Genomic DNA, 21957 nt, shown 5'->3' with positions numbered 1-21957 from the left:
TTTGAATTCTGATCTTTTACAAGAAATAGCCAATGTCTAAAACAGTGAAGTTCATACATGACGTCAGGAGGTTGGAGAGAGATGTGAGCTAATCTAGTTTTCAGCCATTCATTTGAATTTTCAATTCTGATCTTTTACAAGAAACAGCCAATGTCTAAAACAGTGAAGTTCATACACAACATCAGGAGGTTGGATAGAGATGTGAGTTCCTGTTCTGTGGTTTGAAAAGCACATGAAGAACATGGCAACCTTCTCGTCCATCAAACTGAGTGACCTGCAGGTTTGAGACTGTGAGAATGGGAGCAATCTCTTGGTGATGGTGTGGAATGGCTTGTAGGTGTTGGAGGGAGTTCTAAGTGAAGGCTAATTACTGAGTAACTGTGCTAACTAAAAAGTGTTTGAGTACACTTTTTCACATTGGCAAAACCACAAACCTGTTTGGATTTTGTTCTTTCCCAGGCTTTAAAATAAAAGACTGTAGACTGACTTCAGATAACTGTTGAAGCTAAATTGCTATTTGGACTAGCTCTTTTGCTTAAACCAAAAGGCATTTTGTGTTCCCAAACTGTTTCCAAATTGCCATTGCAAAGTAGTATTCAACAAATATAGCTGGGAGAGAATATTTAAGTATGGTTTTGTTTCAGTTTTCCAATGTGCCCACAGAGTTACAAGACATGATGCTAAATGTGGCCCGAGTTAAGGGCCTGCCTGTTGTTTACACCTTTGGCTCTCAGTGTCCTACAAGTCCAGGTGCAAGCAGAAGTCTAGTGGAACTGCAAATTTACCTTCTGTTTCCTTATCATAAAGAACATGTTCCTGCTATGCAGTCAGTTGTGCTTTAGAGTCTTCATCAGAAGAGCTACTAGTACTGCAAGCTACCACTAAATGTTGTTTTCCGTGGGGATTTAGCAACTCTGCTCCTAATGCTCTGCTGACTTTTTGCTGGCTTAGGTGTGTTGATCCCTGACCCAGGTGTCTGTGCCAACAGAAACTTTCAAGTGCTGATGCACTAACGGTGAGAAAACTGTGCTTCTCCTGTGCTCACATTGCCCCTGGGATCTGGTTTTGCTAGAGTTTCGAAAGCAGTTACTTGCTGGTGCGGTTCTCCCTGTGCTAGGAATGGGTTGCCAGTCTGTTTCCCTGGATTTGTCAGTTGTTTCTTGTGTGGGCAGGCCTGCTCCTGCAGCGGGGCAGCCGTGGAGCTGAAGCCTTCACTGGGGCTAGGCTTTGATGGCCTTGTTGCCTGGAAGTTACTGGGACCTGACTCCCTCTTGTAGAGTATTCCATGAAAATCAATCCTCCCTGCGTCCCCAGCACTGTTCTGCAAGTGCTTGGTGCAGGCTCCTACTGAAGTCTTGCATTTCACTTTTTAAAATTCCATCTCAGACTCTTTTTATGGAAAGCTGTGGCCTTTATTTGCATTTGATCCCTTTACAAGCATAGATCAAACTTACTGGAAATAAATAATAAAAAAAAATGTTAATGTTTGGAGAATTCAGTGAGGATATCTTGGGGACTGAGATTCAGGCTTCTTGCTGTGTCCTTTGTTGGAAGCTTAGGTTGAGCCTTGTTTAAAGATCCTCAGAGGACTTTCCTGTGCTCGGTGGGTACTACAGTTTAGTTTAGTGGCTAAATTAAATTATTCTTTAGTCAGGCTTATTCTGAATTATAAAATGTGCTAATACATGGGAAACAGGAAGTGACAGAGATGGTGAGGAGATGTAGTGTGTGTTGTTTTTTTTCTTAGACTTTCTGATAGACCATATTAATGATGAATTTATAGCAGGATGCTGTTCATCCACTGATACTGGCTCAAAGCTCTTTGCTGCTTTGGGATGTGCAGCCCTGCATGGAAATTAACACTTTCATAGCCTGGCTTCAGGCAGTATTGGTGTTGTGTAAGCTGCCTGAAAGCAGCAAAGAGCATGGTTAGATGAATTTGTCCTCTGTGGAACACACCATCAGCCACTTCAGAAGGAAGTGCATCACAGACCTTGGTTGGAAGGAAATTACTGCCTTGATTGTGAGGACTTTGATTTCCCTCCCCAGCTGAAGGACCTCTGACACATAACTCCTGTTTTTCCACGGTCACTTTGAGGTGAAATAGCTCTCTTTGTGATAGGGGGAAGGAAGCAAGAAGAGCTCACTGCTATTTCAAGACATTGTGAGGGAAACTTAGTGTGCTTTATTTCCTTTTGAGACTCGTGTTTAAATTAGGTGTCCATCTCCCCTGCCACAGGACTGAGAGGGAAGGGTTTTTTCCATTGCCTTTACAAATAAATGTGGTGTCTGGAGTGCGAAGATATCTGATGCAGCTGGTGTCGAGGGGGTGTAGCCAACTGGTTGCTGGAGAAATGCACTGTTGTTCTACTTATTTCCTGTTTTGTATCAGGGCTTTTTAACCACTTTCCACATGGCCACCATTTCTTCACAATAGAAAGCTCTTCCTTTATTCATAAGGCTTCATCTTCCTCAGTTTAGTATTCTGCATGCCAAAGTCCTTTCCCCTATTTCAGACTCCTCCTCTGTATATCATGACATGTCAAGTTTTATTCATTATTTTGTTCTGGCAGTCCTGTCTGGTCAAAGCCATTTCCCTTAGGTATAAACTGGGTAATTACAGTTTATTTTTAAAAAATCATTGAAGTGTAAATGAAAACTGATTTCATTGTGCTAGAGGTTCAATTACTTGAATGTGAAGCTTGCATTTGAAGGGTGGTGTTTCCGTGTAAAACAGCTCAAAAATACTGCTTTAAATAGAAATGTTTGAAATACATATAATCTATAAAAGTTCAGGTAAAGATTTCACTTTTGAGCTAAACAAGGTATTTGTGTGTCAACCCTAAAAGAGCTCTAGAGCAGTCAAGTACTGATATAGTTAAAAGGCAGCAAGCGAATGCAAAAGCTTCAGAAATATTTCTGATGAAGGAAAGTAACGTGAAAGCTGCATGTTTGAAAGCCTGAAGGTTAAAATTGCTAGTCATTCAGTGAAAAGTATGAGAAGAGAGGACATCTCTATCTTATTACAAAAAACAACCAGCCAAAACCCAGCCAACACCAATACTTTTTTTTTTTTTTTTTTAATGGATATTCTATGTCTATTTGTTGTAGAGTCACTTACTTTGAACACTTAAGACTTGTTACTGGTTCTAAAGTGCAGCACTGCAGACTGCTGAACTCTGTGATGACTTTTGTCATCACGGTACTACAGAAACCTGCAGTATGACTGGTATTTCTGCTTTTCTGGCTGCTCTCCTTCTTCAGGCTGAAGAGGCAAGGGCTTGCTGCTGCATTAGGGACCCTGGGGAGTTGATGCTCAGCTGTGAAAAACAGAGATGGCTCCAGCCTGTGAGATGGGATGTGAACATTTAACTTGAGGACTGTTCAGAGTGGGACTTGGATCTCCTTGTTAAAACTTTCAGGCGAGTTGAAGGTGATCTGTAAGGGCAATGTCTCAGAATTTTTTGGGGTCCAGAATAAAAGAGATGACAGCTTATTGGTTAGATAGCTTCTAAGCTGTGCCTGCTTCCCTGGAAATGTTATACACTGTTTTGGAGAAGTCTTTGCTCTCACAGCAAGAACCATGTATTTCACCAGAAGTCTTGGTTCTCCCCTGCTTCCAGACAGACACGTTTTCAAGTGCTTCCTTCAAGCTCAAACTCCGTGTTTTGCTGACAAGAAGCAGCCATTTCCAAAGAACACAGCAGGGTTTTATCTGTGTTTTATGGGCATTGCACATTTCCTTGGTTACTTTCATGTCTGTGTGCTGGGGACTTCCTGCACCAGTTGTGCCCTAGCAATATAAAAAAAGAAAAGAACATCCAAAGAATTAGCAGTCACCTTCTCAGAAAACTTGTTTGTGCTTTATAGCAATGGAGTACTTCCAAAGCATTTCTTCAGTGTGATTAATGGTGCACCAGGTAAAAATCCACCCTGACTAAACTCAGGGAGTGCCATTCTTAGTGGATTCTTAACCTGCCACAAACTTGCTACTGTGTTGACTTTTTATTTTGTTGTCAATGATTAAACCTACATCATAAGCTATTTAACTCTCATCCAAGTTCTTATTTGTAGGCCATCAGCTGTGCATTTTTTGACTGTGAACACCATGAGACAGTTCTTTACTAGTTACCTGTTGGGTAGGAACTGCTGTTTTAACAGTACTTACTCCAGTGAGGAAGTATCTTTCATTTCCAAGTGAAAGGCTGGGTAACAGTCATGCTGGTGTGGTGTTTTTAAAGTCCCAGGATTAACATGGTAGATCTTCTAATCATTGACTGTGAGGGTTCCTTTGTCTCTGATCCCAACTTCTTTTTTTTTTTTTAAGGCACAGCTGGAAGCTCAGAGGGCAACTCAGGATTTTCAGAGGGCGACCGAAGTGCTGCGTGCTGCAAAAGAGACCATTTCTCTTGCTGAGCAGAGGCTACTGGAAGATGACAAACGTCAGTTTGATTCTGCCTGGCAAGAGATGCTCAACCATGCTACTCAGAGGGTAATACAAACTTGACCCAGCACATGTCTTGTCCATATTTTGTGTTCACACTTGTGGTGTAGGAGGCTTAGTTTCTGAAATACCTAATTTTTGTATTGGTCCAGATACATGACGTGTAGGAAATGAAGCTATAGAAAATGATGAAGCACAAGGTTAAATAATTTGGGCTTTGGGCTGCTACTGGGACAACTATAATTCTGTATCTGGCTGTGCTAGTGGAGTAGCTCTCTAAAGAAAAAATAAACCACAACACATCTATATAATAAGGATAAACAATGACTTAAGGCATATCTGCATTTGGAGTTATGCCAGAATACTTGCACAGGGATGGCTATTCCTGTATACACGTGTTATGGAAACTCTTAGTCTGAAAAAATGGGGACATGTTCCAATTTCAGTATAACCTGTTCTCAGTATGGAGTAAGTTGAACAAGGCACTTCTATATTCAAACACACATTTCTGAAGAGAATTACTCAAAAAACATATGGCATTTTAAGCTTGCACACTGCTCTATCCTGAATTAACTTTCAAATTTAGACAAGGTCTTAACTTCCTTTGTAAAGTCTTTCTACATCTACAGAGGAGATGCACCATCTAACAATGAAAGGTGGTATTCATAGCTGTCAGGAAGAGTTTTCCTGTTGTTTACCATGTCTCTTTTTTTTTTCCTGTCTATTAATAATAATAATTAAAAAAACAGGAAGGTTTTTTTTTAACATGAAAGAACCAAAAATCAAAGTTAAAAACCTTTGTTCTGTCAGAGTTCCCTTAATATGCTAGTGAAGCTGAACTTTCTATTCCAAATAGTCTAGCATGCCATACAAAGTTCATATTGTCTTGCAGTCCTTAATGCAGTAGCTCTGCTCTGTTGCAGAAGCTTCTCAGTTACAAAAAAGCCTTTATTTCATGGTGACTTGTAAAAGCCAGCTGCCTGATGAAGAACCAGGGAACAAAAAGGATGTTGGCTGTGTGTAGGGGAGAGATGGAAAACATGGTATATATTAAAAAAGAGAAGACACACTCCAGGGTATTGTTTTCGTCCCTGTTATCGTGAGGTGACATGAGGCAGATTTGGTAATGTCTGTGTGTTTCCCAGGGGAGCCCCTTTGCAGTGCACGTGCAGCAGGGCACCAGCAGCTGTCATTTTCCCTAGTTGTTATGTCTGTTCAATTGAAGCAAAGTCCAGCTTTTTCACACAATTTTTGATTCTCAGAATAGATGGGTGAGAAAACTGGAAGTGTCTAAGGAGTTGCTTAGAGCTCCTGACTGCTAAACTGAGATCTGGTGGAGAGTGGTAGCAACCATGTGTCAGCCACCTCTTTCCAGCTGGCATAATGAAAATTTGTGGTGGGGTGTATAAGGAAAGAAATGCTAGCAATTTTGAGAGTTGAAATGGATTCTTATTTTCCCTGGATATATTGAGGGGATCCCTGTATCCTCCTACAACCCTTAATCCTTCCTTGACAGTCTGAGAGAGGGGCATTCCTAAGATGGGCAAACCCAGTGATGTAGAGCACGAGATGTGCCCTTGTGGCCAAGAAGGCCAGTGGCATCCTGGGGGTGCATTAGAAAGGGGGTGGTTAGTAGGTCAAGAGAGGTTCTCCTCCCCCTCTATTCTGCCTTGGTGAGGCCACATCTAGAGTATTGTGTCCAGTTCTGGGCCCCTCAGTTCAAGAAGGACAGGGAACTGCTTGAAAGAGTCCAGCACAGAGCCACAAAGATGATTAAGGGAGTGGAACATCTCCCTTATGAGGAAAGGCTGAGGGAGCTGGGTCTCTTTAGCTTGGAGAAGAGGAGACTGAGGGGTGACCTCATCAATGTTTACAAATATGTAAGGGGTGAGTGTCAGGACGATGGAGTCAGGCTTTTTTTCAGTGATGACCAGTGATAGGACAAGGGGCAATGGATGCAAACTATGCAAACATACGAGGTTCCATGTGAATATCACACAGGATCACAGAATCTTAGGGGTTGGAAGGGACCTCGAAAGATCATCTAGTCCACCCCCCCTGCCAGAGCAGGGTCACCCAGAGCACATCACACAGGAACGTGTCCAGGCAGGTTTTGAATGTCTCCAGTGAAAGAGGCTCCACAGCCTCTCTGGGCAGCCTGTTCCAGTGCTCTGTCACTCTCACAGTAAAGATGTTTTTTCTGATATTCACAGGAAGGGGGGTTGGACTAGATGATCTTTCGAGGTCCCTTCCAACCCCTAGGATTCTGTGATTCTGTGAGATGGCTGCTGGCACTGTTTGGTGGAGTTATTCTGGTGGTGGTCATATGTACCATCACTTACTGCTGAGTATCTGCTTGTTGGAGGGCTGAGTCAAGCTGTAATGTCTCTGATGGTTTCAGCTGAACAGCAAATAGGAAACTTAGGTTTATTTACAGCAGTTATAAAGTCTCCTAGTCATAGAATGAATTATATAGAGCAGCTGATGGCTTCTTAAATGGAAAATGTGTTACCCAACTCTTCCTGGTGCTTAAAATAGTTTGGATAAGCTAACTTCCCAGAAAGCACCTACCTGCTCCTCTCCAGGGTACAGCAGATCTTGAAAGAATTATGTGGAGTTTGTGTTGTGAATTTCATTGGCCATACTGGAGGTCTTAAGGCTTGGGCCAGAGCCAAGAAGGGTGACAAATGCTCTTGGAAGTCCTGACTGAACAGATCCAGAATTAGTTTGTTTGGAGTGCTTGACTGAGTTTTATGACTTCTGTAGGAGCAGAATGAATACTTCCTTGATTTCAATGCATGCAATTAGTGATGTGCCTGGTGTTCAGTGAGGTAAACATAATAACTTGGGGTCTTGAGGAGCAGAAAACATCATCATTCCTTACCAAGCTATGAATTAAAAAAGGCTGGAGGATGAGATTTACTAGAATAAATTTTCTCCTTGACTGCCACGTTCTTGCAGTTAATTCAGATAATTATTAATTACATTAGAAATTACTAATGGAAAAATCCTGCTGCTGAGGGTTAAGAAATAGAATTCCTCTACTTCTCCATATGCAGTCACTCTTGGAGAAAGTTTTTGCACTCTAGTTGTTTGGATTTGCTAGCTTTTTTGCATACATTTGTAACTGATGGTTGTATTGGACAGAGAATGATCTTGCACTGGCCTTGTACAGCAATGAGTCAAGTGCAGAAAAGCATCTCTGTGCCAAATGTTAGAAGTAGGCTACTGATTAATTTGTTTCTCTGTTGATAGAAATGTCAGGAAAGAGTAAAGTGGTTTTATTTGCTATTCTTACTAGAGCTAGCAGGATCTATTGAATTAATCTGAAGTTTGGAAGGAAACTCTGTGGCCTGTAGCAGCTTGGTAGCTCACAAACAATGCAGAGACCGTAAAGGAAAAGCATAGGCAAGTGAACAAATGAGAGACTTTTTTTTTTTTTTCAATACAGGCAAGTATGGAAATGCTGCCAGGTTGCTTTTACACTTGACCCAAGGGATGTGGACAAAGATTTGGGTTCCAGATTACCTACAAGGAAATGCTGTTTGCAGACCCTCACTGGGAGGAAATGGAGATAAGGGTTGCATGTTGTAATTGCTTTTGGATTTCTTCATAGACTGAAAAGCCATTGACACTATTTTTAATGTGACAGTCTAGTGGGTTACAGTAAACAAGGCTTTTGTAGCCGCTGATACAGAAAATCATACCATTAAACTGATGAGAAATGGGAGAGTTACTGAAATTTTGCATATCCTGGGTGGGCTGGAAGCATAACATGTGGAACATATTTTTATTTGCAGAGCAGACGGGACCAGCATGAATAGGTACAGGCTGTCACTCAGCAACTTTTTTTTCTCCTTGCAGTTTGAGCTGGGTGCTTTAATAGGAGCTGAATGTTTGCCTGTCTGTGAAGAAGCAATTAATCCATGTAAATGTCTGTGCTTGAGCTGTGTGCTTGACCACAGTGAAGCACAGGGCTCTGATGTAATCCTGTGAGTCAGGCAGCTGCTTTCCCTGCTTCTCCTCTTAACTTGATGTGTATTCTTGGGGTAAATTCCTGTGGGTTTTTTCTAGATGTCCATTTCTCCACAGATCTGTAGTGATGCTTAGGCTGGGATTTCGTTCATCAGTTTCAGTTGTCTAGAACATTACTTTGTACATCCTTTTTACTTGCCTAAATTTCCATTATAGTCAAAGTAGGTCTAATCAATAAATTGATGGTGTCTGGAGAATAATTCATGTGACCAGAGAGGCAAGTTCATTGTAAAATGAATTATCTGTTGATTATAAAGGAAATGTAGTCACCTAGCTTGCCAGTAGAGAGGTTTGATGAGCTCTTAAGTTGTCTGGAGAAGAAAAGTACTGCTCACTTTTAGCCACTGGCTTATCAGGTTTTTGGTAACTACAATTTGTCTTTAAAATTTGGAGAAAAGGTTTTTGGGAAGTAGAAGCGTGTTGCTGGTCTGTTAGTACCTTGAATTATACTTCTGCAGCTTGGGGTGCAGAGAGCAGGGATGTAAAAGGGCCAAAGGATGGAGAATTTTGGAGGGAGGAAGGATAAAGATCTTGACTCTCATACTCTGGTTGAAAAGCATTCATAAATGACAGATGTGTTACCTCAAGTTTGAGTCAAGTTGGAGCAGAATTCATGATATTCATGAGAAATTGCTGATTTCTAATTGCCAGTGCAATCTGCAGTCTTAAAAAGGTTCTGCTTTTACAGTCTTTCCTGAGATATGTTCAGTTCATAAATTCTGTCAGGGAGAAGAAATGTTTTGGCTCTTGATCATGAGACATTTTAAAAAGGAAGGGATGAAGGGAGAGTGAAGAGGGAGGAGGCATGCTCCCTCCTGGTTTAATTTGGCTTGTGAAGCTCCCTTTGATGTTACACCGTGAAGTACCATCTGTCAGTATAAAATGTGTGGGTGCTTTCATGATGTAGAGAGGAGAGATGCTTCCTGCAGATAGAAATAGTTGTAGAGGAAGGGGGTAAAAGAAAACTCTGTGAAAGAAACAACAAAAATATCCACATCCTTCTCTGCCCTATTCTCTCTGTCACTTCACCCTGAAAATGCAGGGGTTCAGTGCACTCCCTTGTATTCTTGATCCTGTTCTCCTGGCTTACTGATCTTGCATTGTCTCTTATTTCTTTTATGTCTAATTCTTCCCCTAGAAGAGTCATCAATTTAATTTTTTGAGAAAGAGAGTTGTCCAGAGTAACTGTTTGGCTTAGGTGGTCAGCTTTGCTTAATTTCACTGATACATTTTTCTTTTGCTTTAGTTGTTATTCCTGAAATCTTGCTTGGAGTCCATCTTTGACTTCAGATAATGCAAATCTTTTTTAGGGGCACAAAGCTACTCATACAGACTTGCTCACTAAAAATATGTATTCTACACTGACATTCCTTTCCCAGACATTTGAGTTGGAAATATGGGTGGGGAAGGAGAGAAGAGGAATTGATTGATACCTGTGTGGCCTTTTTTTTGGGTTTGTTTTCAAATAGTTGTATCTTGTAGCCTGTGCTACCTGGGAGAATGAGTTCAGCTTGGAATAGGTGATTTACTGATGAAGGACGGATATGGGCTACAGAAATGTGCAGTGAATATGTGGCCATTCTAGAAGTTCACCCAGTCTGGATGTTTTTGTGCAAGAGTATGTTCCCTGCCCCAAGGGTATGAATAGCAGGTACAGTGCAAGGGGAAGGGAAGTGTCTTGAGCAGTCTTAATTTGAAGATGTATCATCCTCACTTTTATCTTTGCCTTTTTCTAAGTGATGCTGTTGCATCTGTGATGGCCTGGGAGCATCAACAGGCAAGATTTATTGCTAGAAGCACAGTGACTTCTATTCTGCAAAACAGCTTATTCCCCAAGTGTGACCAAAAGCTTGTTAAGGCCTTTTTAAGTGTTGGGGGGGTTTCCCTAGCTGGTCTTGCATTGAACCTCCCAGCTGTAGAGGTAGCAGCATGGTTTCCCATCTGTTTCTGTGTACCTGCCCTGATGCTTCTCTATTTATCACAGAATCATTAAGGTTGGAAAAGACCCTCAAGATCGTTGAGTCTAACTGTAATCAAGCTACCATAACCACTAAACTATATCCTGAAGTGCCACATCTAAACAGTTCTTGAACACCTTCAGGGACGGTGCCTCCACCACCTCCCCAGGCAGCCTGTTCCAATGCCTCACCACTCTTTCAGTGAAGAAATTTTTCCTAATATCCAGTCTGAACCTCCCCTGGCACAACTTAAACCCATTTCCTCTCGTCCTATCACTAGTTACTTGGGAGAAGAGACCACCACTGGCCTCTCCACAACATTCCTTCAGGTAGTTGTAGAGAGCTTTAAGATCTTCCCTGAGTCTTCTCTTCTTTGGATTAAACAACCCCAGTTCCGTCAGCTTCTCCTCATATGACATGCCCTCCAAACCCCTTACCAGCCTCATTGCTCTTCTCTGCACATGCTCCAGGATCTCAATGTCTTTCTTATTCTGTGATGCCCAGAACTGAACATGGTACTCAAGCTGTGGTCTCACCAGAGCTGAGTACAAGAGAGCTGTTTGGCTTTTGTGGAGGAGTTGATCTTTTTGTTGCTTCCTTTGAATGAAACACTGAAATGCATCTTGGCAGGTCATGGATCTCTGTAGAAATACCTCACAATTTTCAAAACACAGATCTCAACCTAGGATGGGCACCATGAGCCACTGTCCCTGGGAAAGGGGATAGGCTGTCTCTGGCCTCTGCAAACTCCAGCAGGTAATGAGAGCATGATGACAGAATGCTCACAGGAAAACAAGGGAGTGGCAGGAGATGGTTTTCCTTGCGTGGTTGATTTCTCAAAGGATGAAGTATAGAAGGTTTTTGTTTTGGTTTGGTTTTATTCTTTCTGGAAAGGGTAATGAACATGAGTATATGTGGCTGGCAGCAAATTCCATATTTTCTCAGATACTTTGAGATGTTTATGGTCTGTCAAATCCTAGTTCTGCAAGGATCAGCATTTCTATGATGTTTGATATCAAAGATGTGAAAAATCAACATGATACTGGGCATCTAATCTGCTTCATGACCCTGGTGCTGGTAGTACTTATGTACTTGATGCCGGATATCAAAATTGATGCTAATTTTGCCTCCAGCATGGATGTGAGGGATTGACATTTAATTGGACATTGGCAAATTCCACCAACTCCATTGTTTTGTAGCTTGCAGCATTTTTTAGTTGTAGTTTCCTTGCCACACTACAAAGAAGACAAGCCAGCTTCTGTGCAGTCTTTGGAGACTGCATTTTGAGACAGTTCCACACTGAAACCACCCTTATCTGACATATTTTACTAGGGGAAGTCATTAAATCAACCTAGCTTTTGAACAGATGTTCAAGATAAGAAGCTGCAGCTTGTTTTCAGGATGCAGGAAAGAGTCTGCTGTGAATTGGATAGATATTTTTTCCTTGACCTTTCTACAAAAGTGGATGCCTTATTTTTATGTAAGAGTTGAAAGGTGTTGAAGTTGAGGATAGTATTTTATGTCTGATGAAAAGAGCCTTTGGAAACCTTTCTTATAGTTCTGTAGCAACTTCTTTGTTTAATTAGTGGTATGTGCAGATGAGCAAAACATGGCCTCCAGTTGTGGCAGCAAGAGCTTCCAGTTGATGGTGATGCAGTTCAGCTTCGGTGTGTAGCAGTTTCTTCGATGTAAGGCATCAGAAAGGACAACACACCAGTTCTCCTGAGCAGTGGCACTCCAAGCAAGTGAAAATTGACTGTGCTCTCTTCTTTCTCAGTTTAGCCTGAGGACTGGGACCTTTTCAAGAATGTAGAGCTCTGTCAGTGAGGCTATTTAAAATCAAGATACCTTGAATATTCTCTCTCTCTCTCTGGATCTGAGGGCACAGATGCACATTCTGGTGCTGGGAGCCAGTTGGAGCAAATTTCCTTGGAGCTTGTGGAGTAGTTGGTGTCACAGACATTTGGAAATCAAGTACTGGAGAAAATGAAGTCCTGCCATTTTTTTGTGTGGATACCTTCATAGCTTCAAGAGAGGGAGACTGAAAACTGACTGCTTTCTCCCCATTGCCAGACCAACAGAGAGGTGTCACCAGTTTCTTTAAACTAATTAATTACCTCCCTGTCTGAATCTTGACTACTGAACCATTAAAGAAAACAAATTTTCTGATTTGCAGCTCTGACATCTCCAATTTGCAAAATATAACTACCTTGGATAGGATTACAGGCAAAGTGTGACTATGGGGTGGCAGCAGAGCAACTAATGGAGGAAACATTGACTTTTCCTGTTGCTTCTGTAGGCTCCTAGTTGCTGCAGAAAGCCACGACATTGCATGTTGTTTTATAAAGCTTTTAGGAAGTGATTTGTAGCTTGTGTGCAGGGCAGGAGCCTGGCTGGCTGGGGATGGCCTGGGCTGGCCATGGAGAGCAGCTGATGTGCTGGGACTGCTGTGTGTTAAGTATCTGCCTGCCTGGGTAGCAGGCTGGTCATCAGCATAGCTTGCCCTGACTGCATGGTCAGGATGTCAGCTCAGGGCCTGAACCTCAGTGCATATTTGGTGTTGAAAGGGTGATTTGAGGATGGTCAGCTGCTTTAAGAGAAAAGCTGGGTTTCTGGCCTTCTGCAAGCAGGCTGTCATCGGACGGTTTTCTGGTGACTGGTGATGGTCTTCCCCCCAGTGTGGCTGATTTTTAGCCCTTTCCAGAGAGGTGAGATTGCAGTGTGGGGCTGAGCAGCTTGCTAGCTCCCTGCTGGGAAAGGCAGGCTCCCCTGTCAGAAGCAGGAGGGAACAGGAAAAAAATGCTTTTTAATGTAACTGAGTGACTTCTGCTGGCACTGTTCCACTCATGAATATCTAGCTGAGTTAAAAAATGGTTGATCCCAGAATTTAAGGCTCTCCTGAACTTACCATAATAGAAATGATGCAAGAAGCTGCAAGACCTGTGTCATGATTAATACAGTGTTTGCAAATCTTACATATTGCTGCTTCTTTCAGAAAAGACTGTTAAGTAGGTTCGTTGAAAGTAATTCTTCCTGTACCCTCACTTTCCTGACATGAGCTGATTGGAGAGATTATGAAGATGCTGTTAATTAAAATAATAAGAAAGGGATCCTTGTGTCTTACCACTCAACCTGTATTTTCCCTCTTGAAGGTCATGGAGGCAGAACAGACCAAAACGAGAAGTGAGCTGGTTCACAAGGAGACTGCAGCCAAATACAATGCTGCCATGGGAAGGATGAAACAGCTGGAGAAGAAGCTGAAAAGAGCCATCAATAAATCCAAGTAGGTTCTATGTTTGGAGATGAGTTTAGTGATGAAGCCTGTTTGTAGGAGAGACTAATTTTGTGGGGTTTTTCAAACTCGTGAAAGTGTGTTGCCCTGTGTGGCTCCTTTCTGCACGTAACAGTCTCACAGTACAACTGGTACTGCAGTATTTGTCTTTGCATTTGTGGTCCTTCTAAGTGCCCCTGACTCATGAGATTCACAAAGATGCTGCCTACACGGCTGCAGAGCTCTGTGCATGGGTGCCTTGCAGCTTAGAATTGTTTGCAGTTCTTATTTTTAGTTAGGAGAGCAGCAGAGTGACGTAAACCTGAAAGGTGTGAGGCTGCATCAGAGCAGCATGCTGTACTTCAGGCTTGTTTACTTCCTAATGCTGCCATAGCAAAACTGTGCAAGAGCTGTTCTTGGGGAAGGAAACACACTTCAGAGAGCATAGCTAAGCAGCAAGTGTCATGAATAGATGTGGCTGCTTTTGATACACAGTTTTGCTCTGCTGCAGAGAAATGAAACTGTTTTTTGCTTAGGGCCTGTTTAAAATTTTGGCCTTGTTTACAGCAAATTCTTAATCCTCTTTATATTTCACAGTCATTGCCTTATATTTCCAGACTGTAGCTTGTCTAAACAATCTGCTTGCTGTATTTAGCTTTTAATCCCTCCATCTGAAAATGACTTTTTGGTGAAATTGGTCAACTAAAAATGTATTTTGATTGGTGTTTGCTCAATTCAAGAAGGGATTAGCACTTCTTAAGGAAGATTCAAGCATGTTTGCTAAAACAGTGTAGCAGTGTGACTTCATAGAATGAGCTGCATGCTGTCTGTCTAGCACTGCACAGGACTGTGAAAAACCTCATCAGATCACTAAATGACAGATTCCTCTGGAGAAGAGCAATCTCTGAGAAGTGGTTTGGCTGTTAGGAGTTCCCTCCTTACAATAACATTTACAATAAAGACCCTGATAAATTGCCAATGGGGTCCTATGTACCTTTTTGTAGCAACGATGATGCTGAACCTGATGCCCCATCTGCCTCTTGTGTGATTTGTCATCTGAGTCTTCATTTCCTTGCTGAAACTACCCTCATGGGGATGTTGCCTTGTGTCACTCTCCCCAGGAAAAGCTGGTTTTCACTTTCACGTGAAAGGATCCCAACATATTCGTTTTTGTCTCACAGCAGGGCTAACTGCAGCATAAACCACCTAGGTAGGATGTTTTGGAGATCCTTTAATAAGGATTGTTCAGAAATACCAATTCTAACCTAGTATTAAAGTGGAAGGTGCCTGATGGCACAAACAGGCTTATTGTGGATATATTTGAACTCATGCTTCTTAGGGATGTTGGAAAGGTCAGTTGTCTCTCAGCATTGTAGCTTTCATGTAAAGGAAAATGGAAACTGAGCTGAAAGTATCAGTGCTGTCAGGTGGCTACATAAAACTGGGAAGTGAGGCTGCTGAATTTGCATGCATTGTAGGGTGTAATTGGGTCCTAGCTCCTTTTCAGGAAGGATCTAACACCAGCAAACTGCCCTTCTCTGTAGGTGCTGTGGGAGGTTTGGCTGTAATGTCTGGGCTTTTCAGACCCATGTTTTCCATCCTTTCTGTATAAAAACTCGTGGGTAGACATGCTAGATGAATTGCCCTTTTCTATGCAAAAAAATGATGTGCATTTGCTCCTCACTTCAGACTGGATTAAGATGCTTAAAGCACTGCTATTTGCAATTAAGACTGGGACAGCCTGGAGGAAAGTAATTGAGATTATTTGCTTTGTAAAGTTGATGAGTGGATGATTACTGGATTGTTTTGGTTTGGTTTTGCTTTTAATTTTGTTTCTGGGTGCTTACTTGCTTGTAAGCTATGAACGTGCATATGGCTGCATGTTCTTAACAGTCGCCAGATCTTCTGGCTCGGTGCCTCTGAGCTGTAGAATAATGAACTCATCTGTGTTAGCTGGTTTTTGGAAGTCACTTTCTGCTCCAGTGACTTGGGCAAAGTCCCTTTCACTCTTTTTGTCATCTACTTAAAAAGCACTTTGTTTGACTAAGCAGTGTCATGGACTTAAGACAACTGATAATGTAGGACATCGATTGCATCAGTGAAGGATTCTCCAGCCCTGCAGTGTCATGGAGCAATTTCAATAGTTGCAGGGTTGTGGGTGTAAGAGAAGGAAGTGACCCAAGGATGTGCAAGTCCTCACCCTGCCAGTGCATTGCTGTCTGCTGGCATCAGGTGCCCAGCTGGGTGTTAGCAAGGAGTGAGGAAGAGTGCTCTGCCCTTGTATGTGGTGCTCTGACCTCCTTTCATCCCCTCTCCTTCACTGGAAAACCAAAGAACTGCCCCTTCACCCCCACATTTGAACCATAGGGGAGTCTGAGGTTCCCTTTCTATGGAGAATTTACGTGTGCTGTGGGCTCAGAGATTAGATGGATACAGAGAGGATGCCTACACCTGAAGCTGGATGTTGCATTTAAATGTCTTGCAGAATCTAGGCCTGAAGGAATTATGCTGTCAACTCCAAAACTTGAAATGTTTCATTTTTTATTTGAGTCAAAAGACCCATGAGAAATAGATGCATTAGAGTGGAAGAGAGAGGCATTGAGAGCACATGTAGGTGTTCTGTCATCTAGATACTGGCCTCTTGGGATTACAGTGAAACACAGAATTGCTCAGTTAGTGCTACAAAGAGAGCAACTCCCACTCCAGGACTCTGCATTCAGTCCCAGTGATTGTAAACAATTGTTCTTTGTTTTTCCACAGACCTTATTTTGAACTCAAGGCAAAGTACTATGTCCAACTAGAGGTATGTATGTGATTCAGATCCATCTGAAACTCTTTACTGCTTACAGTAAATCCTGAAATTACATCTGAAGTGCTCTGACAACTGTGTTGTGTTTCTGCACAAAGCCAAAACTTCCCGAGCAATTTGCTAAGCATGTTTTTAAGATAAAAGACTGAGAGGCTTTGTTTCCTTGTGTGAAACAGGAGTGTTCCAACCCTGCTGCTTACTGCCAGAACTGAACCAATACCGTTTCACTGTCTTTAGTCCTTGTGGTTTGAAGTCTCTGGGACTTGTTCGGTTTTTTTCCCTCTGTTTTATGCATCCAACTGTTTAACTGTGCTTGGGGTGCTCTTTTCTGTTCACGGGCTGGGTCAATTAACAGAACAAGTTACCTGCTTGTAGTATTCAATCATCACACATGATGAAAGCGCATCTAACACCGGTCTCCCTTGTTAGCAACTGAAGAAAACAGTGGATGACCTGCAGGCAAAACTAGCCCTGGCAAAGGGAGAGTATAAGACTGCCTTGAAAAACCTGGAGATGATCTCAGATGAGATTCACGAGCGGAGACGGTCCATTGCCATGGGGCCCCGAGGCTGTGGCGTGGGTGCTGAAGGGAGCAACACCTCTGTGGAAGACCTGTCAGCAAGCAAACCAGAGTCGGACACCATCTCCAGTGAGTACAGAGCTCTCCTGTGCCTGGGGATGTCCCACGGGCATTGTGAGAAATGCTGAGATGAAGGTGGCTCAGGGCATTCTGCAGTTTGACGTTTGCTGGCTGTTGTGGGACTGTGGCTGACTTGTTATGCTCCTCCTTACTACAGGAGTTGCTGGGATTCTTCAGCAGCCAGTGTTCGAGGGGCAGGGGTACGAGTTGCAGTGTGCCAGCTGCTCCCTTGACAGCATCACCGTTGGGGTTTTTGTACAGCACTGGGTGAAAGAAACAAAATTAATGCCCTTCAAAGCGTGCTTCTCGTTTTTAAGCCAGTGATGCTGCTGCTGGTGTTTTGCCTGGGGTGGCTGCAGGCTGTGGCAGGTCATTCAGCCAGGTTGCTGAGCTGGCAGTGCTGTTTGGAAACAGACCTTTTGGATCAAGTGCTCGTCTGGCAGCGCCGGGCCTGTGGCAGAGGAACTGAAGTTGCAGCTACAGGAGTACAGAAAAGCATGATGCTTGCACAGAAGGGGTGTAAGGATAAGCCCCTTTGTGCTGCAAAATCTGTTGCCAGTGATGTGATTTCAGCAGAGCACTTGTTCTGCAAACAAGGGAAGCCAAGAAGCAGCGATATTCTTGTGCAGTGTATGAGGGACGTTTCTCTTGGGTGTCAGCAGCAACCACTAAGCGAGCTCCAAGCCTAGGTAACCTCTGCTTTCTGGTGGCACATGGGGACCTTGTGTTGCGAAGACTAGAACAGTCTGTTGAATTGTGACTTTGCTTTTGTCCTGCCTCTGAGTGAAAGTGGCTAGATGGACGTTTTTGTGGTCCACTCTTCTCCCTTTCTTGTTGCAAAAGTCTTTTTTTGCCCAGTTCCACGAATCTCAGTTTAATTTGTATTTCAGCTCCATTTCTGCAGGGAAAAGTCTAGGTCAGGATTCCAGGAGTTCAGCATGACACAGCCCCAGTGCCCCAAGGCTGAATGTGCGGTTCCCTCGTAGATGCTGGAGGTGCCAATGCCTTTTAGGTCTGCAGTACAGCCCATCTGTGCCCTGGGAGCTGGGAGGCAGCCCAGGGCTGACCTTTGCCCTCTGCAGTAGCTGGAGTTTTCACATGATATGCTGGAGCTCTCTCACTCAGCACTGTGCAGCTGGGACCTGAGTTACCAAAGCAACCAAGGGCAGTGTCTGGGCCAGCGCTGTAATGGGGTTTTGGTATGGCTGTGTATCTGCTGCCACCCTGAAGTCCAGAGGTTGGGCCTTTCTGAGTTAGGCAGGGATTGCCTTTTTAGATACCTACGAGGATCCCCTCCTTGTGCAAAGGCCTCCCAAGAGCCTTAGTTATAACTGAGTTGTGGGTTTTCTTGTGCTGAAGGAGTTCAGCGGCCTGATATGTATGGGGAGTGGGAGCCCTTACTGGCCCTGAGAAGTTACTTCAGAGCAACAAGTTGCTGTCCCTCCTGGCCCCTGCTGAGGCTGCAGGCAAGGACTGGCAGCACAGGCTCGTCCCTCTCTTTGAATTGCAGTGTGGTGTAGGTGGGAGGTCTCCAGGTTGCATCTCGTACCAACACAGAACTGGGTTACAACAGGGCAGGACTAGCAGCCTAGTAGTCAGAACAACCAAAATAGCCTTGACAGGTTAAGCTCTCATGTGCTGTAATGTGTGGGGGATTTCCCCCAAGGCCCTTCTATATCTTGATTTCTATCTGCTGGAGTTGAATAAAACACCTTGTCATCAGCAAGAGTTTCTTGGCCCTAGCAGATGTCCCTGAGTGTTATGGTAAGTTTAAGTGGTGATAAGTAAGCTACACTTTAGTTGTGCTTGTTGTAGACAGGCTAGTGTCAGTGCTTCTTGCCAAGTAGAGGACTCCTGTAATTGGAAACATCTTTTTTTGCTTTCACCCCCTGCAAAGTTATCTGTATTGCTCACCATATATTGATAAAACACAGCACATGGGAAGAAAGGCCACTCTGCAGGCTTTGATTTGACATTGTCAAAAACAAACCAACAAAACCCAAACCACAACAAACTGTTTCTGAGCTCAAAGTGCCCTAGAGGGGGTTCAGGAAAGGTGGATTGTGCTGTTATGCATTTTATGTTTGAAGCCTTTTAGGTCAATTCTGCCATGTGTAAGTACAGCTCTGCAGTCTGCAATACTTCAGAAAGAGGCTGAACAGCCTCTGCAGAAATGGTGACAGCAGCTGCCTCTGTTGCCACCCTTCAAGTCCAAGGGCTGCAAGTGAGCCCCAGGCTGCTGGGGTTGCAGAAGAACTCCTTTGAAACTTCTCTTTTGAGTCGTCTCCTTAACACTTCTGCTTTGCTCCTGCTGCTCTTTCAAGGCAGCTCTGAGCCTCTCTAACAGTGGCAGGAGTTGCAAGGAGGGGTAATTGAAGATAACCTCAGGTCACTGTACATGTCTTGTTGTTCATGGTACTTGTGCAGACCAGGGTGATTACAGCACACGCTTCCGTTGTGCAGAGGCTGATGCACATAAACCACCTTCAGATCCCAGTGGGACTACTTGTGTGCAGAAGTCTTTTGTTCTTATATTCCCATACCACAATGAGCCAAGACTGAAAAAATGTTGAATTTTAGCAAAATGTACACCCCTGTGTTGCACAAAATGGAACCTTCTTTAATGGATTCCTCCTCCTGTTGCTAACAAAGAGCCTGCTGCTTAATCTAGCCAGACAGCTTGGAGTTGTTTTGCTTTAATTAGAATTCAGATCTAGGCAAACATGAACAGGGAAAATTATATATGTGGGCAGGGCTTTTTAAAGTTCGGTGTTACTTGGTGGTCCTCATCCAAAAGAGTTAATGCTGGATTTTCACTGCAAAAGTGGGAAGATAAGGTGGAAACCATCTGCCTCAGGAATCTGCTGGGATCAATATGGTGCTGGCTGAGGTGGGCACAGAGGACTAGGCCCTGGCCTAAGTTATGTACCAAAGATCAAAAGTGAACAAAGCTGAGCAGGGGGCAGCAGGGACAGTAGAAATCCAAGAGCACCTTGGCCTGAGGAGCAGTAACTAGTGTAGAGCTAGTCTTGCATGGCATGGCTGGCAGGTGTACTGTCCCTCAAAGCAGAATCAGGCCTTCCTGATCCATGTGTGAAATGCTGGGTTAAGGCTTTGCAAAGGGGATGCAGTATGAGAAGGGGCAGCATGTGTGTTCAGAAGATGAAAGCTGAGGAGCTGCTGTTACTCGCGAAGGTGCAGGAGGGGGGTAGGTTTGCTAACTGGAATATTCTTGGACATTGCAGTGGCTTCAGAAGCGTTTGAGGATGAAAACGGCAGCAGCTTTGTATCTGAAGAAGATTCAGAAACTCAGTCGGTGTCCAGCTTTAGCTCTGGTCCTACAAGCCCCTGTGAAGTGCCCACTCAGTTTCCTCCCGCGACACGACCTGGAAGGCTGGATCTGCCCAGCCCTGTATCCCTCTCCGAGTTTGGGATGATCTTCCCTGTCCTTGGCCCCCGAAGTGAATGCAGCGGGGCATCCTCCCCCGAGTGCGAAGCTGAAAGAGGTACGTGCGGCTGGAGGCGCCCGGGGCCCTGGGTTTCAGCTTGATGAAAGGAGCAGGAAAACCTCCCCAGCTGCCCTAGGCGTGTTTGCCAGCTCCCTGAGCTCTGGCCCGCTGGCCACTTCCTTGGGGAAGGCAGCCATGTGGAGACTCTGCGTCCCACTGTTAACAGTGACATCTGAAATGGTTCAGTTACTCTTTTCCTGTGGAGGGGTTTGAGGTTCATCATTAATTGGTGGGATATGGATGGTATATGGAAATCTGATCGTAGGCTCTTTTGGTTTTTGGTGTTGTGTTTTTTTTAATTGCTGTCCTGCTTGCTGAAAATGCTACTTCCCAGAAAAAAAATAATGCAATAACATGCCAAAAGGAACCTCTTGCAGGCTCTGCCAGACTTTGCTGACAAATTCAGACTAGAGGATTACCAGTGCTCTTGAGTACTCTGACCTCAGGCTGTTTACACTGTAACTTGCTCATGCAGTGCACAAGACAAGTGCAGCTTTAAAGGCCAACTTTGGTTTCCTTAAAGCATCTTGCTCCTGCTCCTGTGTTTTTTTGCACACTTTGGCAAAGGAAGCTGCAGAGGCACCTGCTGGAAGCTTAAGTTGCAGAAGGAAATCCGGATTTAACATCTAGTTTAATCCTTTCTTTGCAGGGGATAGGGCAGAAGGGGCTGAGAACAAGACGAGCGACAGAGCGAACAAGAATAGGAACAGCAACAGGAGCAGCTCCATTGAGGGGCTGGCTTTGGATGCCCGAATGAAGCAGCTCTCCCTTCAGTGCATGAAAATCAAAGAGGGAATATGCGCAGGCAGAAAAGCTGCCCAGATTGGCTGAGGAGTTCTTGTGCCCTGTCCTGGTTAATGGGAGTATAAATATTTATACATGAACTTCTAAGTGTTTGAAGAACATTGTGCCAATAATATATGCCAAATCTTAAGCGTTTACTCTAAGAATTTAAAACTGCACTAAGAAGTGTAATTGATGTGGAGGGCTGAAGTTTTTATTCAGTAAATCCTTTGTAGGCCAGACAAGTTATCAAATGTTTAAGCTGTGCTCCTATTTCACAGACTTTGTCAATTGTTTTGTAGCAGCCTGGCTGAAGCAATAACAAGTAATGTTCCCGTGTAAATTTACGCCAGCGGGGGGTCTGAAATTCAAGCCAGACATTTTGCAGAGAGCAGTTTGGCTTCAGTTTTGTAGAATGAGATGCTCTTTAGATACAGTGGATCTCTTGAGTATGAGTGGCATATTCTTTAAACATCTGTATTTGTCTGTATTATGCTGAAACTGTAGA

The 21957-nt window shown here is 43.6% G+C and overlaps 1 protein-coding gene across 1 annotated transcript in view; it reads left to right on the top strand.

The window, feature by feature from the left end:
• SH3BP5 (SH3-domain binding protein 5 (BTK-associated)) overlaps positions 1 to 21605 on the top strand; it is a 51261-nt gene extending 29656 nt beyond the window's left edge. The window contains exons 5-10 of the mRNA XM_010007601.1: positions 4328 to 4492; positions 13590 to 13720; positions 16469 to 16511; positions 16947 to 17166; positions 20403 to 20663; positions 21316 to 21605. Coding sequence (XP_010005903.1) covers positions 4328 to 4492; positions 13590 to 13720; positions 16469 to 16511; positions 16947 to 17166; positions 20403 to 20663; positions 21316 to 21497 — 1002 coding nt within the window. The 3' untranslated portion in view covers positions 21498 to 21605. The remainder of the gene's footprint in view (positions 1 to 4327; positions 4493 to 13589; positions 13721 to 16468; positions 16512 to 16946; positions 17167 to 20402; positions 20664 to 21315) is intronic.
• Positions 21606 to 21957: the final 352 nt, after the last annotated feature.

Source organism: Chaetura pelagica, unplaced genomic scaffold (genome assembly GCF_000747805.2).
Source record: "Chaetura pelagica isolate M959 unplaced genomic scaffold, ChaPel_1.0 scaffold10, whole genome shotgun sequence".
In the NCBI taxonomy this organism is placed as follows: domain Eukaryota; kingdom Metazoa; phylum Chordata; class Aves; order Apodiformes; family Apodidae; genus Chaetura; species Chaetura pelagica.
Note: the sequence above shows the minus strand (reverse complement) of the source record. Positions and strands in the feature narration are given on the sequence as shown.